Source organism: Delphinus delphis, chromosome 13 (assembly GCF_949987515.2).
Source record: "Delphinus delphis chromosome 13, mDelDel1.2, whole genome shotgun sequence".
NCBI classification, from domain to species: domain Eukaryota; kingdom Metazoa; phylum Chordata; class Mammalia; order Artiodactyla; family Delphinidae; genus Delphinus; species Delphinus delphis.
Genome location: NC_082695.1, coordinates 72,505,861 through 72,529,520, shown reverse-complemented (window position 1 = coordinate 72,529,520; position 23,660 = coordinate 72,505,861). Strand labels below are relative to the sequence as shown.

The 23,660-nt window shown below is 40.8% G+C and overlaps 1 protein-coding gene across 3 annotated transcripts in view; it reads left to right on the top strand.

Moving 5' to 3' along the window:
- The window catches only part of ATP8B1 (ATPase phospholipid transporting 8B1), a 111,078-nt gene that overhangs the window by 76,419 nt on the left and 10,999 nt on the right, over nt 1–23,660 (top strand). For all 3 annotated transcript variants that reach the window (XM_060029124.1, XM_060029125.1, XM_060029126.1), the window contains 14 exons: nt 10–80; nt 1,706–1,788; nt 1,909–2,067; nt 2,237–2,325; nt 4,407–4,597; nt 7,193–7,401; nt 8,857–8,900; nt 9,547–9,703; nt 15,579–15,767; nt 17,506–17,618; nt 19,246–19,410; nt 20,158–20,269; nt 21,265–21,340; nt 23,399–23,531. In XM_060029124.1, the coding sequence (XP_059885107.1) occupies nt 10–80; nt 1,706–1,788; nt 1,909–2,067; nt 2,237–2,325; nt 4,407–4,597; nt 7,193–7,401; nt 8,857–8,900; nt 9,547–9,703; nt 15,579–15,767; nt 17,506–17,618; nt 19,246–19,410; nt 20,158–20,269; nt 21,265–21,340; nt 23,399–23,531 (1,791 nt within the window). The remainder of the gene's footprint in view (nt 1–9; nt 81–1,705; nt 1,789–1,908; nt 2,068–2,236; nt 2,326–4,406; nt 4,598–7,192; nt 7,402–8,856; nt 8,901–9,546; nt 9,704–15,578; nt 15,768–17,505; nt 17,619–19,245; nt 19,411–20,157; nt 20,270–21,264; nt 21,341–23,398; nt 23,532–23,660) is intronic.

Genomic DNA, 23,660 nt, shown 5'->3' with positions numbered 1-23,660 from the left:
TTCAAACAGGCTGACATCCTGCTGCTGTCCAGCTCTGAACCTAACAGCCTCTGCTACGTGGAAACGGCTGAACTGGATGGGTGAGTGGGTCTTAGCTGGGCCTGTTGGAAAGCTAACCTTTGGAAGGCTAACCTTTGTTACATTGAAAGCTGTGCACTTGGATGAGAAGCCCTGAGGTCTGGCCTTACCTCTACCCCCTGCTGGCTGCCCAGCAACCTCTGTAGGAGACCAGCCTCTCTTTGTCTTTGCCTCGTTAGTACCTAGAAGGACCAACAGTAAGACAACAGTGGTCTGGCTCCCTAGTATACCAACTTCTCTTTGCCTATTCCATCGCCACATCTGAAAGCCCATTTTCAGGGAAAGTAGAAGGTTTGATGACACAATGTATGCCTGAGCCCTTTGTAAGCTGCTGATCAGTGCTCAGACACAGATGAATGACTATTAGTATCTGTTTTGGATAAAAAGAATAGATTTTTAAAGTCTTTGCCAGTGGACTATTTTCCCCATTTGTAGGTTTTGGTTATTATGCTACCACTTGAAAAGATAAACTTCCATTTTTGACCATTTTGACCAGTTTTCAGTATATTTATGGAGTGCCGACTAGATTGCATTAGTTTTGCGTAGTAGCTCATTTAATCTTTTCAACAACCCTATGAGGCAATATTATTATTACCTCGAAGTTACCCATGAAGAAACTGAGGCACTGGAGGGGAGGCCGCCTGCCCGAGGTCACACAGAGTTGGAGTGCTACTCCCCTGTGCTCGCTCTCAAGGCCAGTGCCTGTGCTTTCCATCTGGCATAAACCCCTTTCCCCACACCCTAGATGTGTGTAAGCTTCGTGATGGAGAACTGAGATCATCTGAGTAAAAACGAGGGCTTTCTTTGCTCTATACATCAGTCTGTTGATTGTTCAACCTTAACTGTACAACAGCTCTTATTCCCGTGAGTGAGAGATTCTAAAGTTTTACAAAGATATAAAATGCTAGCGTGCTCTGTCAGAGCAAACAGAATGGAAGGTTGAGAACCACTGGTCTACTTCTTAGAGCATGGAAATCCCCAGTCAGTATTTGTGGAACTTGAAAAAAGTCATTCATCATAGTAAGAAAGGCTTGCTTTCCAGAGCATGTGTGCGCAGCCTGGCCCTGTGTGTCCTCTTGCATGTGCCTAGCCTTCCACTGCGGTGGGAACATGCCAAGTATTGGGGGTAAGGTGACCATGTCCTTTTTTAGATAGAATTAAACTTTCAAAGACATAGGATCCAGTTATCACTCTAGAAAATATTAAATTGATAGAGTCTTGACCCTTTCAAACACAAATGTGTTTTGTAGAATTATCTTAGTGTGATTAAGTATTAGAAGCTGAGTTTTTAAACAGCAGTTTGATAGTTCAGGTTGGTGGTAAGAATTAAGTGAGTAAGAAGTGGGAAAGGAAGCTTCTGGGTACCTCTGTCCTACCCAGATTGCCTGACTGTAACAAACAGCAAAGGGGGCCAAGATTTCCCAGGTCAGGGATTTTTATCTAGTTCAGGGGATAACTTCATCCAAACCTGAAGTTCCAAAGTGAACAGAGAGTTTGAAAATGGAAAAAAACTAATTATTTACCTTTCACTTCCAGGTATGCCTAATGTTACTTTGTACAATTTTCTTTAACTTCCTGTTCAAACTCTGACATTTGTTCATTTAATTTTTTTTTCCTCTTCCTTTAGAGAAACCAATTTAAAGTTCAAAATGGCACTTGAAATCACACACCAGCATCTCCAGAAAGAAAATTCATTGGCAACATTTGATGGTTTGTGCAAACATGTCTTCCTTTGTTTCAAATTTTCATTGCTTGATTCAGTCCGTATTAATTAAAACCAGAAAATCTTTCATATGTGAGCACTTATGTAGATCATATCTCCTTTAAAAGGTTTTATTGAATGTGAGGAACCGAATAACCGACTAGATAAGTTTACAGGAACACTGTTTTGGAGAAATACAAGTTTTCCTTTGGATGCTGATAAAATTTTGTTACGCGGCTGTGTAATCAGGAACACTGATTTCTGCCATGGATTGGTCATTTTTGCAGGTACTTTCTGAGTCTCTTGGGAAATTGATCTGTAGGCTCATTAAAAATTTAAAGGAGGAAATTGATTTTATGTCCTTTCTCCGTTGAAACCAAAGAAAGAGTCATTTTATTGACATGCCAGTGAATTGATTTTCCCCATTGTTGATCATATTGAATTTTCCATTTTTAGGTGCTGACACTAAAATAATGAAGAATAGTGGGAAAACCAGATTTAAAAGAACTAAAATTGATTACTTGATGAACTACATGGTGTATACGGTATTTATTTTCTGTTTTGGTAGATTGCTGTCTTTTGGTCTAGATTTGTTGACGCAGAGAAGTCTTATCTCTGTAGGCCAAGTAGGAAAGTTCACAAGGTGCACCAGAGTTGGGAGGGGGTGGGTGGGAGAGGAGGTTCCCTCACCTTTTCTCAGAAATGCTACATTTCTAATTGGAGAATCTCCCTGGGAATGTAAATTTCAGTTGTTGGGTATCCTGAGTTGATGAGTGAAGTGATCAGTTGGGAAACCAGGGAGCCTTAGATAAGTTAGTGGGACTGGACTCCTAAAGTCAATGTAGGGTTGATTTTACTGCTGTTAGTTTCCCATAGGGATAGTTCTCTTAAAAGCCAACCTTTTTTTTTTGCCCCCCAACATGTACTGTATGAGTCCAAATATAAGGCAAATTTAGGTATAAGTTCTCTCAAGGGTCCCAAGACCACCCCCAGTTTTGATGATTCACTAGGAGGACTTATAGAATTCAGTGTATAGTTGTCCTTATAGTTAGAATTTATTATGATAATTCTTGCTTATTACAAAGTAAGATCAGCAAAGGGAGAAGGCTCATGGGGAAAAGTTCAGAGGAAACCAGGCGCAAGCTTCCAAGAGTCCTCTCCCAGTGGGGTCATACACACCCAGTGGGGTCATACACACCAGACACACTTAATCCTCCCCAGTGACAACTTGTGTCAGCCCATGTGAAATGTTGGTTATACCAGAGAAGCTCATTAGAGACTCAGTGCCTGGGTTTTATTGGGGTCTGGTCGTGTAGGCACTTATCTGCCTGGCATGTACCAAAATTTCAGACTCCCTAAAGGAATGTGGGTATTCAGCATAAAACATATTGTTTTACACAAATAGTTAGACACAGTGAGCCATTCTTGTCAGAGAATAAGAAATAAGGAATCAGGAAACCCTTCCAAAATCTAAGTTCTCAGAAGCCAGCCAACAGTCAACCTTGCAAACAGGCCTTCTAAGGATAGCAGTCTCAGGACTGCTATGTTAACTGTTCTGCATGTAGGGTGGCCCTAAATATCAGGCACTTCCTCCAGTTTGCCAATGAGAAGTTTTTTCAGGTATTTAGTTTAGTTTGGTGTGTTCACAGGGGAGGTGAATTCCAGGTCCTTCTAGTCCACCATTTTGATCAATCTGATCTAGTTTAATTTGAATACGTAAACTTTTAGAGACTTATAATACTTATAGTACTTCAATTGCATATACATATTCAAAATTACACAGAAGTAATATATTAATTTAAGGACAATTCGTTTTTCCCTGCTCTCGCATTTCATGAAAACTTCATTTGAACTTTTCTGATGCATCTTCCATGTCATTGTCTTGGTTATGGTGTGAGCCTTCACGAGGTGCTCATCATCTCTCCTCTGTGCCAAGTTCTTTTGAAATAGAGCACTTTCGGAATCTGTGTCCAGAAAATTAAATTTGCCCCTGGAAATTTTATTCTTACCCACAAATAACCAACTAGCACTAGGGCTGTTGACTTTTTTATTCATCCCTTAAGTATATGCTCAATTTCCACAACAGAATATTTACTATATGACTTCTTAAAGGATCGTAAATGTTAAGTGATCATTAAACCTTCAGGAATAATTACCCAAATCTGGGTAAAATTTTCTTGCCTTCTTCTTTAAAAAAAATCATTTCCTTCCAACATTTTCTATACGTATCCCAATTTAGCATTCTTTGAAATTGTTTCACGCTAAGGTAAGGTGTCTTTCCCAAACAGCGTGCTATTGTTCAAAGGAAAAGTAATTGAGAGGATGTCCAATAATATGAGAATATTTAAAGATTTGAATGTAAGATACCACCTTGTCTTCTGAAAGATAATTTTGGGAACAAAACCTCACCTTATATGTGGTCTGTAGGATAAATCAATCAACCATGGAAATAAATAGACTTTCAAAGCATTCTTATGACACCGTTTCTATTTTAAGTGTGTTGTTTTTACACACTACTAAATTATCATACATAAGGAAAGTATCGATAAGATAAACTAGCATCTATAAAATGCGTGGGGTCGATAATGCATCTTTCGAATAAACTTAACTGTTGAATGTCTTTTAGATCTTTGTTGTTCTTATCTTGCTTTCTGCGGGTCTTGCCATCGGCCATGCTTACTGGGAAGCTCAAGTTGGCAATTATTCTTGGTACCTCTATGATGGAGAAGACACCACACCCTCCTACCGTGGATTCCTAAATTTCTGGGGCTACATCATTGTTCTGAATACCCTGGTGCCCATCTCTCTCTACGTCAGGTAAGGCTGTCTTCTCTTTGGCCTTTTGCTTTAATGGAAGAACACAGTACATCTTCCCAACTTAACACCTTCAGCTCTAGCAATTCTTGTTTCAAAGGTCATAAGGAACAAGTAAGAAAATAGCTTTCATTTCAGATTTGAGGGTGATACGGGGAAAGGAAATTAACGTTGGTGTGTCTGCTCTGTGCCAGACACAGCATCTTTTATCTCGACCTCTTGACAGATACGGCTACCAGATTCAGAGATCAAACCCTACTCCTTAGTCACTTGCTTGGCAAGGTTCCTTCTTGGTGGGCTCCAAAGCCCAAGCACCAGAAAGAGCTGTGTGAAGATTTACAACGTCGTGGAATAACTTGGTTGTTTTCCTTTTCAGGAGCCTTCCTAACCTCTTTTCTATGTCTTCTTTATTACCACCTGCTATACCTATTGCTTGGAAAACTCACTGGGTTTCCTGGATGCTGCCTTCTAATGGGAATACCACTCTCCCTGCCCACCGTCAACCTCTCAAAATGTTCTGTGTTTCTCATCTCAACCTCAACCGCGATAAGAGTCAGGATCGTATCTCTGACAAATGGTCATCACCTTGTTTTGTGATATTTCGGACTTTTTTACTTTTTCGTTTTTTAATATCAAAGTTCACTATCCCTGGTCAATTGAACTTCAGACCGTTGGGAGAGAAATGGTGCCTTGAGATATTCCCAGCATTCAGAGCTTCTCTTAGTTCCGAGAAGTAATAGCCCAGAGGCATATAGGGCCACATGCACACCTGTAATTAGAAGCATTTATTTTATTTTAATTTTATTACATGTGCATTTGTTTTATTTTTAATTTTATTACAGGTAGTTACTATTGTTCTTTTAACATGAAGTAAAGCCCTGGGGAGCCATGTGTTTGCAGTTATTTAAAAAAAAAAAACTGAGATGAGTTTTACCTTTGTTAGGGGAACTATTATACAGATGATTTTGTCTCTATCTATAAATGTATGTTATGAAATAAACCGTATATGTAGTTTTAGGTTTAAAAAGCCACATCATGTGACTAATATGATTTTCTTTGTTTCTCTTGGAAGTAAAGGTCCTTTCAAACTATAAATCGATCAGGTCATTTCAGATAGTATCTCTGCTTTGTTTTTAACCCTACAGTCTATTCATTCAGAAAAGACTCACTGAAGCCACACTGTACCCACAAGGCCCATGTGATCTGCTGCTCTGCCCTCCACACCCAACCATAACCTCCAGCATCTCTATCCACTCCCTGGACTCCCTCATCTCTAGCCTCCTTGAATTCCTCAGTCGTACCAGTGCCTGCCACAGGGCCTTTGCGCCTGCTCTGACCTCCACCTGTAACATGCTTTTCCCCTCCATATCTACATGGTTGCTCTTTCATTTCCTTCAGATCTCTGCTCAAAAGTCACCTTATCCCCCTGGCTTTTCCTGACCCTCTCTTTCTTAAACATCACTTCCTCTGCCTGTCGGTCTCCAGCTCCCCTCACCCTGCTTTGATTTTCTGCAGAGAATTTTCATCACCTGATATACTGTGTGTTTACCAGTTTATTTATTTGTCCATCTCCATTAGAAGGTAACCTCCTTGAGAGCAGGGTTTTTGTCTCTTTTGTTTACTGATGTGTCCCCTGTACCTAGGATGGTGTCTGGTACACAATAGGCACTCAGGAAATACAGAAGGGAGGAGAGAAGGAGGGAGTTATTTTTCTATTTGTTTAGCTTATTATAGACACATTCTTTGCCCACTGAACAGTTGCCGGATGTGTAAGCACCTTTCTTACATAGTTGAGATAGATTTAATCAGTTATAGTTTTTAAATGGAAATTATCCTTTTAGAATATCGTATTTTGGACATTCTGTAACCTTATAAGAATTTAGGACTGTATACAAAATGGATAAATGACAAGGACCTACTGTTTAGCACAGGGAACTATATTCAGTATCTTGTAATAACCTATAGTGGAAAAGAATCTGAAAAAGAATATGTAAATATAGGTACACATTCCTCAAAAAATATATATATATCACTGAATCACTTTGCTGTATACCTGAAACTAACACAATATACTTCAATTAAAAAATGGTTAAAAAAACAATTTAGGAAAAAACCATGCTTTAGGGGTTATTTGCCAAAAGCCCTTTGTCCCACTTGAGAGTACACACGGGTGTATAACCTAGTGGACCCTCACTCCCTTTGTCCTCCAGTTGAGGGCAAAGGTGAACATGCCTTTCCAGTTGTCTCTGAGTGCGATGGGGAATGAGAGAAAAGAGTAGAAGCTGTCACATCGTGGGGTGCCCCCTGCAGTGTTACCATGTCACCCGTGTGGGTGGCGTGTTCTGAATGTGGGGTGCCGTGGCCAGATGTGCTCAGGAGTGAGTAGGAAATCACACTGAGAGGACACTTTGACCCTGAAGCTGGAGAAAGATGTGTTTGGTCAGGAGAACCCAGAGACTGGGCACATGGGTCACCGCAGGGCTTGTCTCTTTGTATCAATAGATAAGCAGCTCGCTCCTGGCGCAAAGTTAGGACAAGATCCACTGCCTGCCACTCATATCTGAGAGCTCGATCAAAAGTAATCTTTTGTCTTCCTAGCGTGGAAGTGATTCGTCTTGGACAGAGTTACTTCATCAACTGGGACCTGCAGATGTACTATCCTGAGAAAGACACGCCCGCGAAGGCAAGAACCACCACGCTGAATGAGCAGCTCGGGCAGATCCATTACATCTTCTCTGACAAGACAGGGACGCTCACACAGAACATCATGACCTTTAAAAAATGCTGCATCAACGGGCAAATTTACGGTGAGTGGAAGCTGTGACTCAGTCCCTGGGCATGTGTGACCAGAGGCTGCCTTCCCAGAGTGGCTCGGGGAGGTCAGGAGTCAGAAATAGGTACACATTCCGCAAAAATGTAACTTGTCATGTGACCCAGCAATTCTGCTCCTGGGTGCACACCCCAAATGAACGGAAAGCAGGGACTCGAGCAATATGTGCACACCCATGTTCGTAGCAGCATTATTCACAGTGGTGAAGGTTTAGAAGGAACCTGAGTGTCCATCAGTGGATGAATGGGTAAGGAAAATGTGGTATATACACACAATGGGATTTTCTTCAGCCTTAAAAATGAAGGCGATTCTGAAACTTGCTACGACATGGATGAAGCTTGAGGTCATTCTGCTAAGTGAAATAAGCCAGGCACGGAAGGACACATATTGTATGATTCCACTTATTTGAGGTACGTGGAGGAGTCAAATTCATAGAGACAGAGAGTAGAATGGTGGTTGCCAGGGGCTGAGGAGTTAGTGTGTAATGAGCACAGAGTTTCAATTTTACCAGACGAAAGAGCCGTGGACATGGATGGTGTTGATGGCTGCACAGCTGCGTGATTGGACTTAGTGCGGCTGAACTGTTCACTCAAAAATAGTTGAGATGGGGCTTCCCTGGTGGTGCAGTGGTTGAGAGTCCGCCTGCCTATGCAGGGGACGCGGGTTCGTGCCCCGGTCTGGGAGGATCCCACATGCCGCGGAGCGGCTGGGCCCGTGAGCCATGGCCGCTGAGCCTGCGCGTCCGGAGCCTGTGCTCCGCAACAGGAGAGGCCACAGCAGTGAGAGGCCCGCGTACCACCAAATAAAAAAAAAATAGTTGAGATGGTAAATTGTATATTAACGTGTATTTCACTACAATTATATTTTAAAAATTGATTTCCATTTGATATTCTGAAATGTGCTATAGATTCAAGGCTAATGCTGTATTCAAATAGGGTGCTCTAACTTTTAAAGAAACACGATATAATTCTTTTAAAAGCTGTAAGCATAACATCACATGCTTTCCACTTGGAGGAAACTTTGTGCTGTGTATGGTACTTTCCCAGAACATCAGTGAGGAAGGTGGGATGCTGAGGGCTTGAGGAAGGGGTTCTCCTCTGCGTGGGTGGTGGTTCCTTCTGAGCTGGGGGAGGGCGGCGGTAAAGCACTTCATAGGACGTGATTCTGGCCCCAGAGGAGATGGCAGTGTAGACGGACACAATTTGCCAGTATTTGAACCTCTAGACCAGAAACCAGCACACTTTTTCTGTAAAGAGCCAGATAGGAAATATTTTAGCCTTTGCCGGCCACATATGGTCGGTATCAAATATCTTCTTTGTTATGCTTTGTTTGTTTTTTAAAACTCTTGAAAAACCATTCTTAACTCGAGGGCTGTCCAGAAACAGGCTTTGAGACCCGTTGACTCAATTTGTTTTGTCCTGTTTGTTCACAGGAGACCATCGGGATGCTTCTCAGAACAGTCATAGCAAAATAGAGGTGAGTCCTTTCACTTAGGAAATCTCTTGGGTTGTGTATGAGTTTCCTGGGCTGTAACAAACCACCATAAAATGGGTGGCTTAGAGCAACAATAATGTATTCCCTCACAGCTCTGGAGGCTAAAAGTTTGAAATTAAGGTGTCAGCAGGGCCACGCTCCCTCTGGAGGCTCTAGGGCAGAATCCTTGCTTGCCTTTTCCTAGGTTCTGGTGGTTGCCTGCAATCCTTGACATTCCTTGGCTTGTGGACTCAGCACTCAGAAGTCTGCCTGTGTCGTCACATGGCCTTCTGCCTGTGTGTCTGTGTCCAGATTTCCCTCCTTTTATAAAGATACCAGTCATTGGATTAGGGCCCCCCCAATCCAGTATACCCTAATTTTGATTACCTCGACCAAGACCTTATATCCAAAGAAGGTCCTATTCCCAGGTACCAGGGGTTAGGACAACATATCGTTTTGAGTGGACACAATTCAACTCACAACAGGCTGTGTTAAGACAGATGTGAGCCTCTTGACACTTCAGAACGTGTTAAAATCCTAAGGTGATGCTTGCATGAAGACACGGCTTCAGAGAAAAGTTCCTGTCATTTGTGAAGCCCAAGTTGTTTCTTTTAAATCACACTGACTTTTCCTCCTCTGCTTCTTTCAGCCAGTGGATTTTAGCTGGAATACGTATTCCGATGGGAAGCTTGTATTTTATGACCATTATCTCGTCGAGCAAATCCAGTCGGGGAAGGAGCCGGAAGTGCGACAGTTCTTCTTCCTGCTGGCGGTGTGCCACACGGTCATGGTGGACAGGCTCGACGGTGAGTGTGGCTCTCGCATCTCGGACACTGGGGACCAGTTTTTTTAGTTTACGGGGAACTCGTGCTTGGGACTCGAATGCACATATAAAGAGTTGTATGAACTAGAGGTGTTTCAGTTAGGTTTCGATTATGATATTTTATACCCCAGAGAAGTGCATGGCTTACATGACATACTCCAGGGAGCCTTGCCTTCTAGATCCTGGGTTCTATTTCCCATAGGTAATTCTTTGCCAGAGATATCCTGCAAAAGGCGTTTCTGATACAAGCTTTCTTCTTCCTAAAAAATATGATTGGTCTGTTTACCCAGAGGGCCAGCTGACAACACAGTTAGACCAGGTCGCCTGAGTCCTTTTTTTTTTTAAATCCCCTCTGGGGAAAAGAAGTGAATGGATAGCAGTGCAACTGTCTTAAAGTCCTTCTCCCAGGGATCCTGTCACATATTTCAGAGAACCCAAACACCCTCAAAGTAAATGACTTCTGAAAATTCCCATCTCAACCTGGTGAGATTTAAACTTTAGAATCACAGGAGCATATGAATTATGATGGTATCTATCATGTCAAGTTTCAAATGAGTGCAGCCTGAATCCACATAGCATATTGCAAATCATCACTAAATTAATTCAAAGTACAAATATAACAAGGTGTATACATATTTCCTATAATAACAAATATTACTGTCCAAAGGAAAAATAAAAAAAGAGTTGTGTGCGTGACAAGTTTGTCGAATCTCCACCCAAACGACGACTGTCTGTGGGCCCCTTCCACTAGATGGTATACGAGGCAGCAACCCATGAAACAGGCTCCTGGCCTCCGGAAATATACATCTCCTTCACAGTTCTAGCACCAGATGTGTTTATCACTTTGGAATTGAAATCTTATCAGTAAGAAAAATGATTGACTCTTGCATTCTAACAGAAGAATCAAAATCTTCTCACTATCTGAATACTTAATATTTATGAAGAGTCACACCTTATCTGGATGATAAGGGGACTTTAAACTTGGACAGTCTTTACTACAAAATAATTTCAGAGAGAACTTATTTTTTACATTCAGATATGTTTGGGGTTTGAAGTAGTAGCAGCCAAAAGCCTAGGCCTCCTGAAGGTGCCTTTTTCTTTTGAAGGAACATAATTCATGTGTATTTGCATGGGAACAAGCAAGCTGACTTGTAGATTCCTCTGAAGAATTCTATTTTTTTTTAATTAACCTTTTTTAAAAAAATTGAAGTATAGTTGATTCACAGTGTTGTGTTACTTTCTGCTGTACAGCAAAGTGATTCAGTTATACATGTAGGTACATTCTTTTTTGTATTATTTTCCATTATGGTTTATCATAGGATATTAAATACAGTTTCCTATGCTATACAGTAGGACCTTGTTGTTTATCCATTCTATACAGTAGTTTGCATCTGCTAATCCCAAACTCCCACTGCATTCCTCCCCCACCCTCCCTCTCCCTCGGCAACCACAAGTCTGTTCTCTCTGTTTGTGGGTCAGTTTCTGTTTAAGTTCATTTGTGTCCTATTTTAGCTTCCACAGATAAGTGATATCATACGATATTTGTCTTTCTCTTTCTGACTTCACTCAGTATGACAATCTCTGGGTCCATCCATGTTGCTGCAAATGGCATTATTTCATTGTTTTTTTATGGCTGAGTAATATTCCATTGTGTATCTATACCACATCTTCTATTCATCTGTCGATGGACATTAAGGTTGTTTCCAAGTCTGCAGCATTCTTAAATGCAGCTTGTGCTAGCTTTGTTAGAGCAAATTTGTCGAGTATTAATGAAAGCTAGGTATCTTGTCACCTATGGACACAATGATACATTATATAGATACACATGTGCATTCTGGAGACAGCAAAAGGTACCCTTTTGTCATATGCATTCTCCACTTTAATCAGCCCAGCGTACAAACGAATGTCCTTTTCTGTTTCCTGATGCTGAGGCTTCACATGTAGTGGATGAAATCTCCAGAGGAGAAATAGACATAAAAACGAAATGTGTAGAAGCTATTGGAGGTAAAAGAAAAAATGATTTTGGCTTTGATACATAAAAGCACCTTGAAAGGGTCCATTGGAAGGGACCTTGGGAGTAACTCCTCCAAATGTTATAGATGAGGAAATTCAGACCAGAAGCCCCAAGACCTACCTGATCTCAGACAGCATGTTAGGACTCATTTTAGCTGAGTCCTTCCACTCCACCATGCTGGTGTGCCTCTGCTCTTGCACTCTCATTTTCCCTCTTTTACAAGAAGAGTAGAGATTGGCTCATCTTTTATTATGCATGACATCAACAGTGAGAGGTGAGAATCTTGTCACGTATGCTCAGCAGAAGGTTTGTGTGGCCCAAGTGTTGAGTACATGTAGGGCACGTGGAGGCTGAGTGTGGAGAAGTTGCATTGGTTTTCTGTTGCTCTGTAGTGGATCACCCCAAGTCAGTGGCTTAAATCACCCATTCATCAGCTCACAGTTCTTTAGGTCAGAAGTCTGGGCACACGGCGTGACTGGGTTCTCTGCTAAGAATCTCCCTAGAATCAAGGTCAGGCCACGTTGTCAACTGGAGATCAGCATCCTCTTGCAAGCTGAGAGCAGGATTCAGTTCTCTGTGGGTGTAGGACTGAGGTCTCCATTTCCTTGCTGGCTGTCAGCTGGGGCTGCTTTCTGCTCCCAGGGCCTCCCTCCTTCCTTGCCACATGGTTCCCCCGTCTTCAAACCAGCAACGGAGAATCTCCCTTCCATCAAACCCCTTTCATGCTTCAAATCTCTCTCTCCAGGAAGAGCCCCGTCCCTTTTGAGGACTGACCCAGTTAGGTTGGGAACACCTAGATAATCTCCTTATCTTAAGGTCAACCCCGATCTGGACCTGAATTATATCAATGAAATCCCTTCCCAGCAGTACCTTGGTTAGAGTTTGCTTGAGTCACTGGGAGAAAGTGTATGTGTACACAGGGTGGGGAGACACACCTTGGGGCCATGTAGCCTCCTGCCTCCTGCAGAGGCCATGGGAGAGAAGAGTTCGAAAGGCTTGGAGGCAATTTTTTTGCCTGAAGCCCTTTAAGTTGGGATGAACCATGAGATTATGATTAGAGAGCTGAGTTTTAGGAGTTTGGAGCCAGGACACACGAGATGGGTGAGGAAACTGAGGACCTGGATTAGCGTGGAGTCTTTGGGAAGGATGAGAAAGTAACAAATGGCGGGGGTGGGGGGATAGTCAATCTGAGACGTAACTTGTTTCAAGACTGGTGACTAGAGGATTATCAGCCAGAGGAAGCTATGGAATCAGGATAATGAGAGGTGGGGTTTGTTGTTTCAGCATCTATTTTATTTGCATCAGTTCCGTGATCCACAAATTAGTCTGTAAAAGAAAAGAAAGTCTCTTTGGTTGTGTCTGAGCGTGTGGTAAATAAAGAGTTTTCTTCAGAAGAGGTTTCAGGAGGTTAATTTTTAGTCCAGGTTTCCTCCTGCAAACATAAAGTTGGAGTTTGGACCAGGTCTCTGAAGTTCCTCCTGTCTCTATTAGTCTGCAATTCTGTGATTCCATTACTAGAACAAAATGGAAGGATTTTCTTTTAATGATAAAAATATCAGTGTTCTCTCCAGATATGATTGTGTTACTCATGGGAACTTTACCACCTTTTATCATTTTGTTCCTTTTCTTTCTGTTGGAAATAAGTTTGCCTTCAGTATGATGCAATATATCCCTGCCAGCGAAACTTGCCAAAGGGAGGGGACTGTGTTCTCACTGCTGCTTGTTTAGCTGTGGTTAAATATTTTACCCTCTGGCATGTGTGTGTGTTTGTAGAATGGCTGGATTTAGCAAGTACATTCATAACTTCTGGTGTATGACTTTCTGGGTGAACAGAATGAGAGAGACCAACCTAACTGTCATCTTTAATTACTATTTGGGAGTGATTAATATTGACTTAGAGTGAACCACCTGCGCATGTATGTGAAGGGAGTAGGGTAGGGACGGGGCGTTTAGCTCTACCTACAGCTGTGCACCCTGGGGCATCCGCCCCCTCCCCATAGACGGATGGGGTAAAGAACTGCCCATCCGTCTATGGGTGCATCCTGATCATACCATGGTGGAAAACGAAATGCCTTTTCCTGTGGAGATTCATCTGACTATAGAAATACTTTTCATTCTACTTTGAGATGGAAGAACTAAGAGTAGAAAAATAGAAACTCTTGGATAGGCGGAGCTTTTTTTTTCTTTTAATTTTTTACTGAGGTACAACATGTATACAGAGACAAGCATAGAGCTCGTTTTCACAGGTTGAATACTCCCTTGTCGTGAGTACACAGATTTTTACAAACAGAACATTTTCCACCCCCTAGACATCCCTTTTATGTTCCCTTTCAGTCATTGCCCCTCCAGGGGTGACTACTGTCCTGACTTCGAACAGTGTGGGTAGGCTTTGTCTGTTTTGCGGTTTGTGTAAATGGAATTACGTGGTATGTACTTGGTGTCTGGCTTCTCCACTCAGCATTGTGAGATTTACTCCTATTGTTGCAATTTAGTTGTGAAATAAAGGCAGTTTTCCATTATATAACTTTCAAATATCAAGATATTGAACAGATTGATACATTTGGAGACTTTTTTAAATTATGAGAATATAGCTAAGTTGAAGAAAGCACACTCTTCTAGAGGGAAGATAACCTGGTACAACCCTTTTAGAAAAGAAGGGAGTAAAATATATGCCAACAGGTTTAAAAATTACCAATATTCTTTACCCCAGTATTTTCACGACTAGGAAGCTATCCTTAGAAAATAGAGTCAGAAAAACCTTTACACACATACAAAATGCTTATTATAGTGTTTTTAAACTATTTTTTAAACTTTTTTTTAGTGGTTTGAAAGAAGGCAATTTTGTTTGTTTATTTATTTATGGCTGTGTTGGGTCTTGGTTGCTGCAGGTGGGCTTTCTCTAGTTGTGGTGAGCGGCAGTCACTCCTCGCAGCAGTGCACGGGCTTCTCATTGCGGTGGCTTCTCTTGTTGCGGAGCAGGGGCTCTAGGTGCGCGGGCTTCAGCAGTTGTGGCACGCAGACTCAGTAGTTGTGGCACGCGGGCTTAGTTGCTCCGTGGCATGTGGGATCTTCCCGGACCAGAGATCGAACCCATGTCCCCTGCATTGGCAGGCAGATTCCCAACCACTGCACCACCAGGGAAGTTCACAATGTTATTTTTTAGAGTAAAAAAATTGGGGGGAGGAACTAAATGCCTGTAATAGGAAAATGGTCACATGTTACATTCACAGGTTACATTCCTTTAAAATAACACATAGAAAGACTTTTTTAAAGCTATGATAACATGCTCAAAATACAATGTTAAAATAATCAGGATGTAAATGTATATTTAGCATGATGGAAACTATCACAGAAATAGGCATTTCCAAAAGGACTGGAAGAAATGATAACAGAATGTCAATAGTGTTGTTTTTCCTCTAGATGGTGGGATTATGAGATTTTTTTTCCCCTATTCTTGGCCAGATTTTTCTTTTTTTTTTTTTTACTTCTAGTTTATATCACTGTTTATGATTAGAAATAAAAGTTTACCTTTTAAAAACTTTAAAATTAATGTTGGCATACTCCTTAAAAATCAGTGACTTGTTTTCTTGAGGCTGATTTGGGCTTTGCAATACAGTTGGTCCTCTGTGCCTGCAGATGCGGAACACCAGCTGTATCTGCGGTAGTCTGCCATTTTATAAGGGACTAGAGCATCCATAGAATTTGCCTGGGGGTGCTCCTGGAATCAGTGCCCTGCGGGTACCGAGGGGTAACCATACATCGTCACCCAGCACGTGAACTGCACTGGTGAACCCTTGGTGGTGAGCTCAGCTTTTCTCGTTTTCTCTCCTGCCTCGCTTGCTAGGTCAGCTCAACTACCAGGCGGCCTCTCCTGACGAAGGTGCTCTGGTAAGCGCCGCCAGGAACTTCGGTTTTGTCTTCCTCACCAGGACCCAGAACACGATCACCATCAGTGAGTTGGGCACTGAGAGGACCTACAGTGTTCTCGCCATTTTAGACTTCAACAGTGACCGGAAGCGAATGTCTATAATTGGTAGGTCTCCCCTCAGGGTATGTCTGTGAATGGCTCATTGAGATGCTGCCTTTCACACATTTTATTTAGCGACACCAGGATAAAATAGGCAGTGAATGAACCCCTTGGCTCCCGGAGGGTTTCCGCAGGCTTGTCCAAACTAGTGTTTTCTTTCTTCATTCTACACCATGTCCATCGCTCGAAGGGACAAATGCAGTAGATCTGAATCTTGCAGATGTTGGTGTATCTTCAAAGATGTGGGCTGCCAGCTGTGGAATCTGGGTGGCAGCACTGTGGGTGGTAGACCCACATGAGCTTTTATATCGTGAGTCACTCTGAGCACTTCTGCTGGAGGCTTGAGGGACACCAGGGAAGGGAGAGTGTAGCAGGAGAGGAGCTCTGAGAAAAGCGAGGCTGTGCTTAGGAATCAAAATCATACCTCCAGCCCAGGCAGCCAAGTGGAGACAGTGATCACTTCATAATACTGAAATGTTTTAAGTTCATATTTTGAAATAATTTCAAACTTACAGAGAAATTGCAAGAACACTTGAAAGAACTCCTGTATTTTCTTCCATATCCACCATTGTTAGCACTGGTCACAAATTCTTTGTCATTATCATTTACAAGTTCTTGTTTTCTCAGCCATTTGAGAGTCAGTTGCAGATCTCATGCCCCTTTCCCCAAATACTTAAGTAGGAATTCCCTAAGATCGGGAACCTTCACCTATTTTTATATACAGAACACTGATCAGACTCAGAAAATTTAACATTACAGTATTATTATCTGTACAGAACGTTTTCGAATTTTACCAGGAATTCTCTTTCTGATTCAGGACCCCACCTAATATTCCACATTGCGTTCGGTGATTGTTACTCTAGTCTCCTTTATTCTAGAAGATTTCCACAACCTGTTTTTGATCTTTCATATGCTGACATTTTTGAAAAGCCCAGGCCTGTTATTTTGTCGAGGGTCCCTCAGTTTGGGTTTGTCTAATGTTCCCTCATAATTAGATTCAGATGACGCACTGTTGGCAGGAAGGGTACGTAGATCGGTGCTGTGTCTTTCCCAGCATATCACATCAGAAGGTGTGTGACTGCTGGTCACATCAGCTTGGATCACTGGGTTAAGTGATATCTATAAGCTTTTCCACCATGAGATTGACTTTTTAACCAAAAAGATATATAGGTTTAACTGCCTCCTGAACTCGGATTAGGCTCATTTTACTGAGTGCTTTCTGCGTACCCAGCACTGATCTGGGCTGATATCATGCCTGGCATCTACCTTAGAGAACTTAAAATCTAGTTACTGATGAAACACGTAATACAATTAAATTACTGCAGAGATCAAAAAAGCCAAGAAAATGGTCACAAGGAGCGTGTTTTGGTCCCAGTATTAAAGGCAGTTAAGTGTTTTGGGTTTATAGGTAAGAAAGAGTCCCACTGGCTGGCATGGACAAAAAAGGCTCTATGGAAGAAGCTAGCACATAGTAGGGAGTCAGTGAATATTTGCTGGAAGAATAAGCAAGGCTATGGAAAACTGAGCTGACTGAAGGAATCTTTTCATATTTATTTCACTATTACATTCTATGTAGACAGTGGCTTACCAACGTTGTTGAGAGCAACATTTTTCTCAGTACGTTGCTGATTTTAAACTAATTATGAATGTTTAGCGCTGTAACACTTCAAATTAACTTTATGAATGTACTTTTAAGAAATCAAACATTAACTTTATTATTTTCTTTTCCTTCCCTTGCTACTAGTAAGAACCCTAGAAGGCAATATCAGGCTTTATTGTAAAGGTGCTGACACTGTAATTTATGAACGGTTACATCGAATGAATCCTACGAAACAAGAGACACAGGATGCCCTGGATGTAAGTCTCACTTCCACTCTTTATGCCACAGATTCCAAACTTATTTTCTGGTACTATCCCTTAAGCTGGAACGAAAGCTCTGTGTTAACCGTTGACCTTTCTATTGTCTTGGTGTAGTTGAGTGGAAAGAGCACCAAAGTAGGAATATGTTCTGTCCCTGACGCTGACTTCCTAGGAAATGACCTTGCTACCTCTTCCCAGCATCCAGGTCAGCAGTATCTACAGGACTGATCCAGGAGAAAGACTGGTCTTTCTTCTGGTGAACTCGAGCAAGCTACATAACCATCCTGTGCTGTAGTCTCCAAGAATTCCAACGTCCTAGTGTACAGTGAAGGAAAGAAAGCATTCATGTATGATAGGGCATGACAAAGCAGTGCACTGGATAACCAAGTTCTGATATCTTTGTTAGAGAATCACTTTGGTCTTCATTACTTCAAACTTGCTATTTTAGGGGACTATGTACTTGGTCCAGTGATACTGCAATTATTCAGAATGCTTCTGGAAATTTCTCTTTTAGAATCGCCTACCAACCCTTATATTGTTTTGCTTATATATAATGATGGCAATGAAGTATGAAGCATATCTGTCAGATCTGGTGTCCCAGTTCTGCCTCTTTACTTGTTTTGTGCCCTCTGGGGGGAAATGGTTGATGTCTCCGATGAATCATTAATTGCCTGTGTGGAAGAGGAAGGGGATAATTCCTACCATGGAGGGTTGGTGCAAAGCCTCTTGGATGAAAACCATCTTGCACAGCCCGTAGTACTTAGTAGGTGCTTAATAAAGGGTTTTTTTCTTCCCTTCACTCGACGGTCAGAGTTTGGGGGCCAAAGGTCCTTCAGAAAGAAGCCTGATGAATATGATGTTTAGTAAGTGGGGTCACATTTTAAGGTTATATATGTTACTGAAGCAGTTACACTGGATAATTTCTCATGAGGAGATGAACAAGGGCAGTCTAATCAAATACATGCAGAACCTTGCAAAGAGTCTTTGACAACAGACCCTCAGTTGGGTGAAGCAGTTCTGCCATTTTGGGCTAGACAAGATGTGATTGTGAAGTAATGGAACATTTTTACTGGTTCATATTTAAGCTATTTAAATTGGCTTAAATCTGTTCACCATGATTAAATCTTCCAGACTCTTTCATTAAAATGTTTTATCTCAGCTTTACCAGTGACTCATGTATTTCAGAATTGGTTTGAGGGAATAATGCTTGGTTGAGAGTTCATAGTTGATTGGACTTGTAACAGTTTGTAGAAACAAATTATAAAGGTGTCAGGTCTGGTTTACAAAATCATTATACCCCAAGGCAGCTTCCTTGGTCTGTTATTTTCTTCGTTAAGAGAAAAAGGGTTTTTTTAATTCTCATGACTTGATTTAGAAGAAAGATATGCTTTTCCCTTGAACTAATTTCGGAACGACGAATATATTCCTAAGATATTGAGAATACTTAGAAAAATAAAGTATTTGTTTAATCTCCTCTATGGAATGTATGTGTACAGAATTCATCTTTCACAGTCTTTTAATATTCTCTTATTGTATTATTTCAAAGTAAGATTTCAAACTTGATCTTGAATTACATAAAATTAACTATTCTTTGGGTGAATGGATTGTCTTTTAAATTAAACAGATCTTTGCAGGTGAGACTCTTAGAACCCTGTGCCTTTGCTATAAGGAAATTGAAGAAAAAGAATTTGAGGAATGGAATAAAAAGTTTATGGCTGCAAGTATAGCCTCAACCAACCGGGATGAAGCTCTGGATAAAGTATATGAGGAGATTGAAAAAGACTTAATTGTGAGTTTTAACCTTTGTAACTTTCTCCTTGATATTCCAAACAGAATTGGAAATTTTATTAAGTTTTATTACAGTTTTGATCTCATGCTTGAAAGAGAATTCCAACTTCAGTATTTGAAATTGGTGCAGTGGATCTAGGTCACCTGAATTTCTTTTGTTCAGCAAGCAAAATAGGAGTTGCCATTAGGAGAAACCAAATGACAGAAAACACGATGAGATTATGATTCTGTTATTTTTATGTCACTTACTAAATTCACTGTGACTTGTATACAGTAACAAGCCCGCATATACTTACTACATTGTGAGAATTACCGAGATGATTTATATTTTGCAAAATCTTGAAATGAGAAAATACACCATTTGTTAAAGAGACTTTTTAAAGTTTAAGACTTACTGCTTTTAGTGTTTATATTAAAAGGAGAGTTCAGTGAATAGTTAGTATTGACTTTTAGCAAGAGAAATTGACTCGTGTCCGTGTAAAGTAGTATACACACAATGAAAGTATCTTTTTATTGTCTTTGATCTGTACTTACATTTTGTCTTGGTGAATTACTTTAAGAAAAATTTTTTGGCTGTTTAGTTTTTGATGAGTATGACACACGACAGCCTTCCCAGTTAATGCTGGCCACTGGCCCCAATAGAGCACCAACTGGGGTGTATTTAGTCCTTTTTTTTTAGTTTGGCAAACTGCAATTAAGAACATTTTTGGCTTATTTGCTAATTCCTTTCTTTTAATGTACATTTCAGCTATTGGGAGCAACAGCTATTGAAGACAAGCTACAAGATGGAGTCCCAGAAACCATTTCAAAACTTGCAAAAGCTGACATTAAGATCTGGGTGCTTACTGGAGACAAAAAGGGTAATTTAGTTTGCACGGAAGCGTATCTGTCAATTCACAAATATTCATAGCTCCTGCTTCCCTTGCTCAAGGTGACCTCAAACTCTCCATCCTCTACAAACACTGTCTGTTTCTTTGGGACGGAGACTCTTTCCCTAAGAAATCCTTCTGTTATTCCAGCCCATCCTGACTGCATCCTTCCCGAAGCTCCCTCAGTAGCAGAGTTTACTCCTTAAAATTGAGCTCTTTGTCGTGTCTTCCTGATTGTGTTTAGTCTTACCTCTCCCACCAGACGTGGGCTGCTATACTGGGCTGCTATACTCTGGTCCCTTCTGTCCTCCCCAGCACTTTGCCACCTGTTGGGCACAGAGTAGAACAGTACAAAATACTGAACAACAACTTTTGTTTTCTTGCCCCTTTTACTGCTTGAAAATTATAATGAAAATTTTATACCCAAGGGAAGATTTTCATTTTTAAATTTAGAGCTCAACAAGTTGTTTGTATTGATTCTTTACTTCAGAAGCCTCCCATGGGAAACTAGATCACTTCTCTTACTCTGATTGACATAGTTGATGGGTTACACACTTTGATAAGCTAAGGGATTAAGTCCTGACCTAAACAAATAATGGTGGTAGAAGAGGGGGAAAAAACCTCCAGTAGGAACCCCATGTGAGGGCTTATGGAAATGGTTATCCTTCTCCCCCATAACAGAATGATTAAACCACATGAACTAAATGTGTTCAGTATTTCAATCAACATTGATTTATTAAATAACTGGTTTATGTATTTGATATATAGCACATTTTATTATTGAAAACATCTCAACCAGACTTTGACTTATTACATTTACTTTATTACAGAGAAAGGGATTTTTTTATGTGATTTCTAGACATTGCTACAGAAAAACAACATATCTGATTGAATCTGGTTCATTAATTGAAAAAATATCATTACTAAAGTCCATTATTAAATTCATCAGTAGGAATGACATTTGACTTAACTTTTTTCTGTTGCAGAAACTGCTGAAAATATAGGATTTGCCTGTGAACTTCTTACTGAAGATACCACTATCTGCTATGGGGAAGATATCAGGTGGGTAAAGGGCCTGCAGTATGAGAATGTCACGTCTCATTTTTATAAAAGCAAGACTAGACCCAGTAGACACAGCAGATACAGAGAAATGGGAGCTAGAATGTGTCAGTTGGCACAGTTTCCTCAAGTTTAAATGAAGCAAGGAAACAACAGGCAGCTCCAATTCACCATGTTTCGACCGTATGTTGTAGGAAAACCTGGGGCCTTGTTTGCCTTTTCCGGGGCCGTTTTTCTGTATTCCTTGGAAGCGCTCAGTGCTTGTCTGCTGAAAAAGGACGTGGGCTTGAGACACCACTATTTAGTATGAATTATATACGTATTTTTTCTCTTCCAGCCTTTAGTGACTTGTCTTGATCACTCCTTATTTTCAACTTGAAAATGAGAATTAATGTGGAAAGTGAATAATAAATACCTAATCTTCTAGTGCAGTGGTTTTCAACTGGGGTAGGGGAGGTGGGGACTTTGCCTTCTGGGGAACATTTGGCAATGTCTGGAGACATCTTTGACTGTCACGGTGGGGAAGGAGGGGGGTGCTCCTGGCTTCCAGGGGGTAGAGGCCAGGGATGCTGCTGAACACCCTACAGTACAATAGACAGCCACACGCAACACGGAATTAAGTGGCCCAAGACGTCAGTAGTGCCAAGGTTGAGAAACCTGTTCTTAAAGGTGAAGAATAAAGGCTCTATGTGTGTAACGAGGAAAACTCTGGCTGAGATTTCGGAGTCCTGAGTCCTCATTGCAGTTTTCCCATCAACTCGCTGCAGGCAAATCACGCTCTCTCTCTCGGGCTTGATTTCCTTATTTGTAACGTGAAGAAATTGGATATTTACAGTCCCTTTTACTCCAAAATTCCACGACTCATTTTTCTATCCCATGAGTGAGTCGTATGTGGTCTTCTCAATAATTTGTTGATATAAAGCACTGAGAACATCTCAAAAGCAGACATAACTTTGTGTGGAAATAAGTTTTTTTCTGCCCAACAGTGGTCACTGTTAGTAATACACTACGGTTCACCCCTGTGTATTATAATTCAGATCAAGATTGCCCTCCTTCTGTTGCTTGTGAACACATTTTCAACTGTATCTTCCTTTAGCTGCCTTTGGCAAATAATGAAGTACCGTGAACATGGTGCCTCCGTGGTGGAGGAATCAAGACTTAGTAAGATTATATGCCACTTAATTAAAAAATGGCCAAAGGACTTGAATAGACATTTCTCCAAAGAGGACATACAAATGGTCAATAAACATATGAAATAATGCTCAACATCACTTAGCATTAGAGAAATACAAATTAAAACCACAATTTCACCTCACACGGATGGCTACTATTTAAAAAACACAGAAAGTAACAAGCCTGGGCAAGTATGTGGAAAAATCTGAACCCTGTGCACTGTTGGTGGGAATATAAAATGGTGCAGCCACTATGGAAAACAGTATGGTGGTACCTCAAAAAAATTAAAAATAGAATTACCATATGATCCAGCAATCCCACTTCTGGATATATATCCAAAAGAATTAAAAGCAGGGACTTGAATAGATATTTGTCCACCCATGTCCATAGCGGCATTATTCACAATAGCCAAGAAGTGGAAGCAACCTAAGTGTCCACTGACAGATGAATGGATAAACAAAAATGTGGTATATCCATACAATGGAATATTATTCACCCTTAAAAAGGAATAAAATTCTGACATATGCCGCATGAATAAACCTTGAGAACAGTGAAATAAGATAGTATTAAGTGAAATAAGCCAATCACAAAAAGACACATACGATTCCATTATATGAAGCAGAGAGGTGATTACCAGGAGCTGGGGGGAGGGGAGAAGTGGGGAGTTGTTATTTAATAGGTATAGAGTTTCATTTTAAAAGATGAAAAAGTTCTGGAGATTGGTGATATGAATATACTTAATACTACTGAACTGTATACTCAGAAACAGCTGATAAATTTTATGTTGTGTTTTTTACCACAATTTTTAAAAGATTATATGTCAAAATTGTCTCACAGTCAAGGGCCTGTTCATGGTCTTGTACTTTAAACACTTAAATTTTCCCCCAGTGCTCTTCTTCATACAAGGATGGGAAACCAGAGGAACAGAAGTGGAGTCTATGCAAAATTTGTACCCCAAGTACACGAACCTTTTTTTCCATCTGGTGGAAACCGTGCCTTAATAATCACTGGTTCTTGGTTGGTAAGTATTAGTGTCTCTCCCTTTGGCTCAAACTGAAGCAGGTCATTCTGGACCAATTTTAGATGGTTTGTCATATTAATTACCAACCTAAAAATCTCTTAGCCTATAAATAAAGTGTAATTTCCCAAG